Source organism: Stenella coeruleoalba, assembly GCF_951394435.1.
Source record: "Stenella coeruleoalba genome assembly, chromosome: 3".
Classification (NCBI taxonomy): Eukaryota; Metazoa; Chordata; class Mammalia; order Artiodactyla; family Delphinidae; genus Stenella; species Stenella coeruleoalba.
Window position 1 is genome coordinate 59,135,272 of NC_137148.1, and position 12,186 is coordinate 59,147,457.

The following is a 12,186-nucleotide window of genomic DNA, read 5'->3' on the forward strand; positions in this document are numbered from 1 at the left end:
TACCTTCCTCTTTCCTTTGGTTCTTACTAACACAGTTCAATAGAGCAAAATTGCACATTTGATAAAAGCGAACTTCTTGGACTCCTTACTAATCTGGAGTTCCCCGTATGATGATTAGTTATGGCCCTACTCATCTTTGGTGAGATCCAATTTGCTGAACATCAATTTAAATCACAATTTTTTACTTTAAAATCCCACATTTGAAAACTTTAAAAATTAAAAAAAATTTTTTCTTCCAGTTTTACTGACAAATAGTTTACTCAAAAACTGTTTAGGGCTTCCCTGGTGGCGCTGTGGTTGAGAGTCCGCCTGCCGATGCAGGGGACATGGGTTCATGTCCCGGTCCGGGAAGATCCCACGTGCCGCGGAGCGGCTAGGCCCGTGAGCCATGGCCGCTGAGCCTGCACATCCGGAGCCTGTGCTCCGCAATGGGAGAGGCCACTACAGTGAGAGGCCCGCATACTGCAAAAAAAAACAAAACTGTTTAGATGTGACTACTCTTTATTTGGCACTTAAAAAATTTTTTGTTTAATGATCCTTTTCAATTTTGAACATTTCCTTCCCTTTCTTTTTTTTTTAATTTTAATTTAAATTTTATTTATTTATTTTTGGCTGCGTTGGGTCTCCGTTGCTGCACGTGGGCTTTCTCTAGTTGCAGCGAGCAGGGGGCTACTCTTCGTTTCAGCGCGGGCTTCTCTTGTTGCGGAGCAAGGGCTCTAGGCACACGGGCTTCAGTAGTTGTGGCTCGTGGGCTCTAGAGCACAGGCTCAGTAGTTGTGGTGCACAGGGCTTAGTTGCTCCGCGGCATGTGGGATCTTTCCAGACCAGGGATCAAACCCATGTCCCCTGCATTGGCAGGCAGACTCATCCATTGCGCCACCAGGGGAACCCCCTTCCCTTTCTTTTACATCTCTGTTGGCTTCTTTAATTGTGCCAGGATCTTTAAATTTCCTCCCTTCTAACCCCTACCTACTTAAGAGCTACTTGGCTTAAAATTTTTTTCAATGTAGCAGTAAACATTTTCATTACCTTTCAGTTTTCCATCTGAGAATATTGAAACACTAAATTGATGAATAAATTTTACTATATCCAACCTATAATAAGAATAATATGAATCCCATTCATTTGGTAATTAAAGAAGTTTTATAAGATAGTAGGTATACAAAGTCAGATATCTAAGGTAAGACTTGGGACTATAGATAGAGCTTAGGCAAACCAATTCTAAAGACATTACTATTTCCATTTTACCAAAAATCTCTACCTACCTAATTCCTGAAATGTCTTCTAATCTCAGTAGCTACAAACAAACCACTTCTTTTATTTTCACAAAAGGATCATTAGCAGTTTAAAGAACTGATTAATGAAGTATTAGCAATATAATTTTATGTATGGTACAAAAAGGAATAGACAAACCAACTGAAGAGAAGAGAGTCCAGAAACAACCTCAAATACACATGGTAATGTAATATACAATAAAGGTAACATTTCAAACCAGTGAGGAGAAGGTGAATTTTTCAATTAATGGTATTAAACTACATGGTTAGCCATTTGGGAAAAAATTAAAAAGCTTAATTCCCACATCACTTCTTTTTTTTTTTTTTTTGCGGTATGCGGGCCTCTCACTGTTGTGGCCTCTTGTGTTGCGGAGCACAGGCTCCGGACGCGCAGGCTCAGCGGCCATGGCTCACGGGCCTAGCCGCTCCGCGGCACATGGGATCTTCCCGGACCGGGGCACGAACCGGTGTCCCTGCATCAACAGGCGGACTCTCAACCACTGCGCCACCAGGGAAGCCCCCACATCATTTCTTATACTAAAATAACTCCCACAGGAATCAAATTCAAATGTAAAATTGTAGATGAAAATGTAACTACATTTATATAGAGTTACAGTCTTTGAGTTACGTTTTAGTTAAACATAACTAAATACAGAAGCCATAAAGGAAAAGGACAATAAGAGCACATAACAATTTTTAATTTCTGTTAAGGCTTAAAAAGAATATAAAATAAGGAAAGAAAAAATAGACAATGACAACCTGGGGGGAAACATTTGCAATAAATATGACAAATTGCCAAATATCATGATATAAAGAGCTACAAATCAATAACTAAGAAAGAGATGAACAAGCTATGAGAAGAGGAAAAAATGAATTATAAACATATGAAGTTACCCTCTTGAATAAAAAAGTGCAACTTAAAATAATGAGACACCATTTTTATCTAGCACTTTGCCAAATATTTTAACATTTGCCAAAACCTGACTTCCTCAATACTTGAGAGTATGGAGGGACTTCCCGGGTGGGAAGATTCCACACTCCCAATGCAGTGGGCCTGGGTTCGATCCCTGGTCAGGGAACTAGATCCCATATGCATGCTGCAACTAAGAGTTCGCATGCAGCAACTAAGAAGCCCTGGAGCCACAACTAAGGAGCCCGCCTGCTGCAACTAAGACCCAGTGCAACTAAATTAAATATATATATATTTGAGGGTATGGGGAAATAGGGACACTCATGTACTAGCTGTAGGAATGAAAAGTGGTACTTCTAAAAGGGCATTTGACAGTAACTATAAAAAAAAATTTTAAATACTACATATGCTTGTTTCAAGAGTGTTTGTAGTAAAACAAATTTAAACATGATCTAAATTTCCAAGAACAGGGAAGGGGCAAATAAATAAGACATAGTACATCCACAATATTCAACAAAATGTAGTAAATGTCCAAGACATATTAAAAGAAAACAAGGTGCAGAACGATAGATTTAGTATGATGCTATCTGTGTAAATGAAAATGAAGGATATAAACAAATAAATGCTTATATAGGCATACATAGTATCTGGAAGGACAGACCAAAAATTTGACTTTTGTTATGTCTTGAGTGCAGGACTAAGAGTAAAGAGAAGCATTTACTTTTTAAACCTCTTCATGCCATGGATTATATTTTTTTACCACGCGTACTTTATTTAAAAACAGAACTTAAGGGGCTTCCCTGGTGGCGCAGTGGTTGAGAGTCCACCTGCCAATGCAGGGGACACGGGTTCGTGCCCCGGTCTGGGAAGATCCCACATGCCGCGGAGCAGCTGGGCCCGGAAGCCATGGCCGCTGAGCCTGCGCGTCCGGGGCCTGTGCTCCGCAACGGGAGAGGCCACTACAGTAAGAGGCCCGCGTAGCACACACACAAAAAAACAAAAAACAAAACACAACTTAAAAAATAAATAACAGTTTAAATACTCCATAAACATTGCTTTTGATTGATCAACTAACATATATTGAACATCTACTACATGGCAAGTTTTGTAGCAGGGACTGGGTCTTAAGCAAATAACTATTAAACGATAATAACTGAGAAATTCAACTTTCTACAAACATTTATTAAACATACAAATAGGTGACTTCCCAAAAAGTGACAGAGTACTATTTTTCCTCTCATTAACTTATTCCCAATCCCTTCACGTTAAGAATTATTTCCAGGTAACAAATTCTCCCAGGAAATATTTTGTTCCTTAAAAGTATTTCACTCAACTTATTATCACATTACTAAAGAACATGATTTGAATAAGGAATGACTTGTTAAACTAAAATAATAGTGAATTTATCAATGAATTAGGTTCTATCAGAAAAGGTGGGCTCAAACATTAGGTTCACCAACAAATAATAAATATGTTAATGAATGGTCACAGTAAAGTCACAACTCTTCAAGTCCAGATTTCCTCATATATGAATACTATCAATTTCATAAGGATGTCACATGCACAAATTCAACCATATTTATTCTTTGCCTTCAGAGATGAATTGATATATATAATAGCACATATTTAAGAAAAGCAAAAGATACCTATTTAACAGAGGTTAGTATTACATTTTAAAAATTTAACTCAAATACATACTCTATTTGTAAACTTCATTCTGAGAAGTTCACTGAATTCAGTTATATTTTGTAATTTCCTTGAAATATGTAACAGTGAATTTATGAACCGACAGAATAGGAACAGAGTTGAAGAAGTTCAGGAATATAAATACTTGTGTTTCTCCATACCATCTGGTTAACTATAGCGAAGACTAACTACCATTCAGATTCTGCTGCTTCATTCATTTTTTTTTTTTTACCTTCTCTACTACCACTTAGCCCAGTGAGTACTTCCACTAGGTCCCTTCAATGTTTTCAAATTGTCTTGCTTTCCTATTCATTTCTTTGATTATGAACCACAATGAAAAGTTCTATAAGCAAATATAGATAACAAAAATACCAAAATAACAACAACAAAAAATCTACGAAGAACTAACACATTGTTTTTTCCTGAGCAGATGCAATGTAAATATTTATTAAAAGTTTTTCTTTTCCCCAAATAAGCCATGCACTATTACCACAGTCCATAATTCAAGACAGGATAACTAAATTTAAACTAGCATGGTACTCTAGGAATACTACTAGTTAGGAAACAATAAAGATATAAACTATTTTCAAAGAGTCAAACAAGCACTGTAACTAACAAGCATCCAACAATATGCAAAAGAAGGAAGAAGGGGAAGAACCAAGGGAAGACATTTCAAAATTGTAAAGTACATTACTCTCCATGATTCTTTCCTCTAGCATGAATAGTGATCTATCTCAAGAGAAATAAAACCCCAAAATATTAACTATCAATAGATACAATTTCAAAAGTACATTATAACGTACCACATACCAGTCCAAATAAATAGTGAGCCTTTATGTTCAAACTACTTCTTTAAAATTGTCCATAAGAATAGAGAGTAGTAGTTTCATTCTGAACATTTCCAAACAACCCCTCTGTAAGTTTTTCCAACTCAATATCCAACTAAGCTTTTATTTTCAAACTCTGAATATATAAGAGGGGCAGAATGTATGAAAAGTGATGGAAAACTACTACATGGTTTTACTTAAATGTGTAACATAAACATATGTAAGTCATATTTAGATATCAACACATATCCAAAGTACATCATTTATCTTTATAAACAATATAAACTCTAACGTAACATGAATTCTCTTTGAATGTATCAGTAAAATCTATGATTGTTTTAACACATCCATTTTTAGATTTTAACTACAATAGCTTCCTTAACTGACCTCCATTTAACTGACGTGCCTTAGACAATACCTTTTTTTTTTTGCCCTTTATTAAATATGCCTCAACATGCTGACCACTCTCAACTAGTATGCTATTTTTAGTATATTCAGGTACTTCTGGCCCACTAGTTGAGTTACATGTTTAACAAGTCAGTTGGTTGTTCCTAAACCTGTTTATGCCAGTTTACTTGCTGTAGTTCTTACATAACTTAAACATCATGTAAATCTATGGAATACAAGAGCAAAGAGAGCTGTTTCTATGTAAACTACATTGAATGCAAGCTAAGTAGAATGACTCAACAAAGGTCAGTCATTCTTTTAAAAGGCATTAAATTAAATAAAGGGGAAACATCTGTAAAATATTAGGGAAAAACATTAAAAGTCAAAAAGAGGAACCTATATTTAGGGTTTTTCAAAAGTATCTTTAAGTTTTTATTCCACTTTAGAGAATGAAAACTGGAAATTGCAAAGCAGGCATTATGGATATAATACTTTACATAAGAACAACTTCTCTCAACTCCATATTCAAAGACATACTGATAGCTCTACATCAAAAAGTTGGCAAGTGAATTTAGATTTATATATTTTAAGGTAAAAATTTAAAATGTTAAGATATGTATCTTTTTATTTTCCTGCTTTAACTTTTTCAATAACTCACTAAATAACTGTCCCCATCTATCAGATATGAAGCCATCTAACATCTTTTTTCCTGAAGCCCTTGTTTAATGGCTTGCTGTAACCAACTAGATAAATACTACATGTCTATATAAAATAACAGTATGTAGTAATACACTCCAAAATAATTTTATGGAAAAAAATATTAGACTGCACGCTCCACAAGTGCAAGGATCTTAATCTGTTTTGTTCATAGACATATCCCAAGCCCCTAGAATAGGTTCGTGGTGTATAACTTATGCTCAATAAGTATTTGTTGAATGAAGGAGAATAGGAGCTTACCGTGATGACAGCCTTGCTAAGACAGATGGCTCCTCTACAGCCATACTCTGTCTCATCTTCAGATTTGTAGTAACTCAGAGTATTATTTTTCAAAACTACCCAACGGTCCTGCCACCCATGAATGTAGTTTGTCCACTGGAGGAGAAGAAGACAAAAAATTACATTTTTAGAAATCCAAACTTTCTGAAACAGCAGTCAATCTAAGTTTAAAACCAAAATGTGAGAAGTCCTAACTTAATTATAAACAGTAAAAAAAAAAAAAAAGTGAAAAGTTAAAATTTTCCAGATTGTATATAATTTTCAGTAATTTCTACAAAATTATAAATAAAATATAATAAAATATAACATTTTCTTCTAATATTTGAGGAATAAAACTGAAGCACATTTCAGTTAAAAATTCTGCTTTACTCTTTGTGTGCTTTCATCCTCCCCTCCTCACCACCTTCAAAACTCTTAAATTGTTTTGGTCCCTGTCATAATTGACATATTCAATAGAAAAGTTTGGCTATACAGTCTGTCGTTCTCCTACACCAAGTACTGCATGAAGCCTTCTAAATCAACAGAAGTAGAAGTCAATCATGGCCCAAACTCTATTTTTGTTGTAAGTTATTCCTACATGAAAATGTATGATGTTTACGACTACATTAAAGTAAAAATAGATTATTACTCTTTAGAAAGTCTACATCAACTTTATTTTTACTTCCACAGAACTCAATATTATAGAATAGTTAATTCATTTTCTAAGTTTCTCTGAAGATCTATTTTTCAAACTCAAGAGTAAAATACAAACATAAAACTGGTTTTCAAAAACATACTTGGATTATCTGTTTCCAGTACCTACAAATGGTTTCTGTGTTGCTAAAGTTTCGCTACTGCACAGTGAAGATCACGATCAATAAACTTGCAAAGGCAGAAATGTAACCTCTATGGGAATTGTTGATATTGCGTATTTTTATGCTCCGGGGTTTTAAGCACAGACAATTCCAAAAACTATCTGCTAACTCAAAAACTATCTGCCAAAAACTAACTCTAAATGGATTGTTAAAAATATACTGCATTGGCTCAGAGGAATCTTTTCTTTACTATTTCCTAATTCCACAGGTTTGAGATGGTTCAGCTCTTATATCTTCTAAACTCCATCATTACAGCCCCTCCCTGAGAGCTGATCCATGCTGCCAAGTTAACTCATTCTTCCCTGAGGGCTCTCTAATCACTATTTCCTCATTTTAACTCCCTGCGATTTACTACCACTTAAGACAGCGACTTGAAATAATGATGGTTACATACAAAACTAAATTTACCTCCACCCATAGGATGCACATCCCCCTCTGTTCCTATTTCCTTGGCTATACTGCTACTGCCACAGCCATTCAGACTCAAACCTGGCTCAGCGTTCCTGTACTGTATGGACAGAGCAGTGGATACAACATCAGAGAGACTCAACTACTTTTACTAGCTGTGTGAAAAGTTCTGACAAATTATTTAACTTTTCTGAACTTCAGTTTCTTTCCTCAGTCATTTGAATGGGTAAATAAAATCATGAATACACCTACTATATTCCTAGGAGATACTCAATACCTGACTGTTCCTTCTTAATCTTTATAGCCCATTATCAACTCCTATTCATCTTTCCTTCCTAGTAAACCCTTAAATCTGACTCCTTTATCTTCAAGTAATCCAATCAAATTATCAGGTTCCTGGATTCCTGAGAAGGCTTAATAACCTTACCTCTGATATCTTCTGCTTTTTATTTCATAACTTACATAATCTTATTTATTAGGCATATTTTGCTTACTTATCTTACATATTAACCTCATTGAGCCTCCAGCTCCAAAACTTACATGAACAACTCCCAACTGCCTATAATACAAATCGTTTAGACTGGCATACCTTAATCCTACCTCGCTTCCAATTACTGCCTGTCAGAAAGCTACTAACTGTGATTGTGGCCAAGTTACTTACCTGTTTGTTTGTTTGTTTGTTTCTCAAACTCTACCTCTTAAAGTTGTTTAACATTAAGCAAGAATAGACTTAGAACACTGCCAAGCACAGTTGGAGGCAGAGCTATGCATAGCTAATGAAGCTTAGAAACCTTCAGGGAAGCTCACAAGAACAGACACCTTCCAAGGTGACAGAAGGGGCCCTAGAAATCATGTGTCCATATTTTCATATTTTTTTCTTACAGAGGACCCAATAATTACATAAGCTTCAGGATTTACGCAGAAAATGTTAACTCCTATTCACAGCTAGAAGGCAGATTTTTGCCTTTTCTCTACCCTCGTAACATTCCCTGGCTCTTCCCCATTTAACAGAGACAAGGCAATATGCAGACACTGCAGGAGAAGCAAACATTCCTGCCTCCAATAGTCCAGCAAGCATAAATTCAAGAGAAAAAAAATACATTTAGAATAAGAGTCAGAAGCAAGTTACTAATAAAATGCTATAGGAATTTAAGGGAAGGAGCTCTGGGATGGTTGGTGAAATAAGAAAAGTCTTTATGAAAAGAATAGTTGAGATGGACTCTACACATGGACAGAATTTCAGCCAACAGTTAGGTATGTGGAAAAGACGTTAAGGTAAAAGATAAGATTAAAAGGATGGAGAGAATTCAGAAGGAATTGGATGAGACTGACCAAGGCTTAGTTGCTCTCAAGTCCTACTAAGGCATGAATCTTTCCCCATCCACAATCTATCTTGATATTTGTTATAACCACCTAGAATTATTGTCTATTCAGTATTTTTGGAACTTATGTGCCTAAGAAGGAAGTCTGTAGAAAATATATCTATATAAAAAAAAAAACCTTTGGGCTGGTGTACAAGTTTACTCCACCACCACCATTCCAAACTCACTCCATTTGGTGGGGGGAGGAGTGGGGGGACAAAACAAATTAGTATTTGGACTTAACTACATTACTAAGCAGAAGGAAAAGAACAGAGGCTGAGTTCTAATTTTGTTTAAAATTACCAGGTGAATACAAAGGCTGAAAATATATATGTACTTTAAATTTAAAAGCATTCATTCAATAAAAAATATTATTGATTAAAAAGCTTCCAAGAAAACATATGTAACCATAAATTGTTAAATTTCAGGGAAATTTCCTTCATAGCTGTTAACAAGAACTCCCAAACTAAGTTGATTCTATGTATGCAGCAACAATGAAGTTATTTATGAACCAAAGAAGTGGTCAAATACTACATTTCTATACACTTAGATATCAAGAAGATAGTCTTCCATTTTTTTGTCATAAAGTATACACTTACTACACTGCTCTGCGCAAGTGATACTCAGATACTCATATATAGTACATACTCAGAGCACTGGTGACTCCACCAATCACTACGATCCTCCTGTCCCCCCCAAAGTGATGATCAATAGTTCAAAAGTACGGCTTGTTTTGTAAAATACCTAACACTCCACAATACTAATTTGGAAGTCTGCTTCTCATTTAATGAGAAAAAAGGGGTGAAATTACCTGAATCACTGAGAAGCAAAGAGCCCATTTCATAACAGTTCCAAAGAGAAATGTATACCTATTGCACAACATGTTCAATATAGATTCTTAAATTACACAATACATTTAATCCAAAGAAACCCTAGGGAGCTTCACTTTACTGAAAACTTTTCACTGAAATTCCAATAATGATCACAGTATCAACACACACCATAATTTTTCTGTATGCAAATTAAAGTTAACACTCGCAAGCCTTAGTTCTGACATACTTATGCCTTTCTTAGGTCCTTTCTCAGCCTTCTAAAGACAATGTAAAAGCTAGTATGAAACAATTCCACAAACAACATCCCAATGCTTAGCCAAAGTATGTATACTGGAAGCAGGGTGATTTCTTAATAGCCAGTGGCTGCACATGATCTAGGGTCTTATGACCAGCCTGATGAGAGACTGGACCTTGCTCCCCCTCTCCAAGTTAACTGCTAGCTCCAGCCATTTCTAAAAGTTTAACAGGAAGAGAGAAGGAAGTAAAAAAGACAATGTGGATCTTCTCATAGCAAAAACGTTAAAAAAAAAAAAAAGAAAAATAAAAAAAACCCCAACAAACCCCAAACTATGTACTACCAAAAAAAAGATCACCCACCTTCTCTCTTAAAATGGGCTTCATCCATTTCAATTAATTAGCTTTCAAACTCTACAAATGACTATCTGCTTTGCAAAAATTTTGGAAAAGTGGTTTTAAAAAATTTAGTAAAATTAAGATGTCTTTTTCTTACTCTGGCCCACTGACTGTAAGAATATTTTACTATTAAATAATGCTCTTCTTCCTGGACTAAAGGTCTGTCTCCATTCTGACAAGTTTCAAGTTACTGTGAATATTTCTTGTACCTATCACCTGACTATTCAATAGCTCTTCTCTGAACTGGGGTAAAGAGTAAGGGGAAAAGTACAAAACTCCTCCTCTCATTGAGATCTTTCACTACATCTAGCCTGGCATAGTTTATCACCTCAGATTTCAGCACCAAGCCGAGTTGCTACGGCTTCTGTCTCAAAAGCAGGGTCTGCAGAAACCCCTCAACCCTATTCTACTTGGCATCTCCCGGACTAATCTCGTTTGAGAGGTCTGAGGTGCACGGTTCCCATGCCCAGTCCTTCGGGTACCGCTGTTGCCCAACCCAAATTGCTATACCCGGACAGCTGTCGCTCGGGGTCCCAAGTCACGGTGCGCATCCCGCTCCCAAACAGGATCCGGGGTTGGGACAGGACTTTCCCGGTCCCAGGCCGCCGAGCCCCAGAGCAGGCGAGGAAGACAGTCCCCTTCTGCCCCCACCCCCACCCAACCCTGGCCCGGGCACTCGTGCCGCAGTACTCGGGCCCACACCCCGGCACATTCCGCAGCCCCCGCCCCAGCAGAGTCTGTGCCTCGCGCCCAGCCCCACCCCATGCCCTCAGCGGCTCGCCTCGCCGCAGGTGAGTCTGGGCAAGGGGTCTTCGGCCCCGCGGGTTGCTCACCTTGCTGAGGACCCCGCAGCGCTCCACAGGCGGCCCGGACTCCGTCTCCGGATCCTCCTCCGAGCCCGACGAGTTCCAGCTCTGGTTATCCGACATGGAGGCGCGACAGCCGAGCAGGAGACCGGCCCCCGCTCCCTGAGCTGCGCCGGCGGAGGCGCCCAGTCCCCGGGGTGAAGCGTCGGAGGATGGCGAAGGAAGGAGTGCCCGCTCGGGAGCAGGAGGGAGCTGGAGGAGGGACGAAGTGCGCCCGCCGCGCCGCCGCCGCGCCTGACACCGAGCGGACCGGGGAAGGAGGACGAGTGGCGAAGGAAGCCTGCCCTTCCAGCCGTCAGCCGCCGCCGCCGTCGTCGCCGTCGCCGTGACCCCTGCGCTCTGCCCGGCGCTGCCACCCGAACTCAGCCCCCTCGATGCCAACCTCGGGGTAAACGAAAAGAGGAGGAAGAGGGGAAAAGAAAATCTAGCTGCAGAGACCCAAGTCCACTCACACCTCCGCTACCGCCGCCATCTTCCTGCCTGGCCCACTATTTACCCTCCCCTCCCCTCTCCCCTCCCCTTCGTCCTCCCATTCTCCCCCAGCTCCCCGCCCCGTCCTCCTCCCAACGTCTGACGCCACACGCCGAGGCTCGGAGTACCCTCCCGCAACCTACCTCCTGCCCTCCCGGGTGACGCCGGGTAGAAAAGTAGGAGGAGCGGAGAAAGGAGAAGGAGGGATGGAGACGCCACTGTGCTGCATTCTGGGAAGGACGCTGCTCCGTACGCCGCGCAGCCTCCTGGGAGTTGTAGTCGCGGTCCTGAGGCAACTGGAGGGAGAGTCGCGTTGGTAAGTTTTGCCGCCTTGGGGACGAGCAAGGGGTGGGTGGGCTTCGTTTGACAGTTGCGTGACCCGTCCCCTCGGCCGCGCTTCTATCTCAGCCTAATGTGTTTATGACGAACTTATGCCGGGCTTGTGGGCCCGGACGTGAGATAACTCTGCTGAGGATGCCCGGGCTTGCCCTCCATGGCGGCTTCCCGAAAGCCCGGGAGCATCTTGCCGCTTGCCCGGACAGAAGTGTACCGGGCGCTTCCGCTTCAACCGGGGGCCAGGGGTTTGCGACCTCTCTAATAACAAGGGCGTTTCTTTCCGTCAAACCACCTCTGCGAATTTCGAAGTCTTCCATCTCGCTCTTTAGAAGTTAGACTTCACA

General features: G+C 39.6%; 2 protein-coding genes across 4 annotated transcripts in view; one reads left to right on the top strand and one right to left on the bottom strand.

Annotated features, from left to right (window-relative positions):
• The window catches only part of CERT1 (ceramide transporter 1), a gene marked incomplete at its 5' end in the record, with an annotated part of 128,930 nt that extends 117,195 nt beyond the window's left edge, over positions 1-11,735 (bottom strand). For both annotated transcript variants that reach the window (XM_079916452.1, XM_079916451.1), the window contains 3 exons: positions 6,042-6,176; positions 11,003-11,417; positions 11,650-11,735. In XM_079916452.1, the coding sequence (XP_079772578.1) occupies positions 6,042-6,176; positions 11,003-11,417; positions 11,650-11,735 (636 nt within the window). The remainder of the gene's footprint in view (positions 1-6,041; positions 6,177-11,002; positions 11,418-11,649) is intronic.
• Positions 11,693-12,186, top strand: part of POLK (DNA polymerase kappa) — a 62,216-nt gene continuing 61,722 nt past the window's right edge. Inside the window, exon 1 of one of the 2 annotated variants that reach the window (XM_079916449.1) lies at positions 11,693-11,822. The gene's annotated coding sequence lies outside the window, so the exon portion shown is untranslated. The remainder of the gene's footprint in view (positions 11,823-12,186) is intronic. The other variant, XM_079916448.1, reaches the window with a different exon arrangement.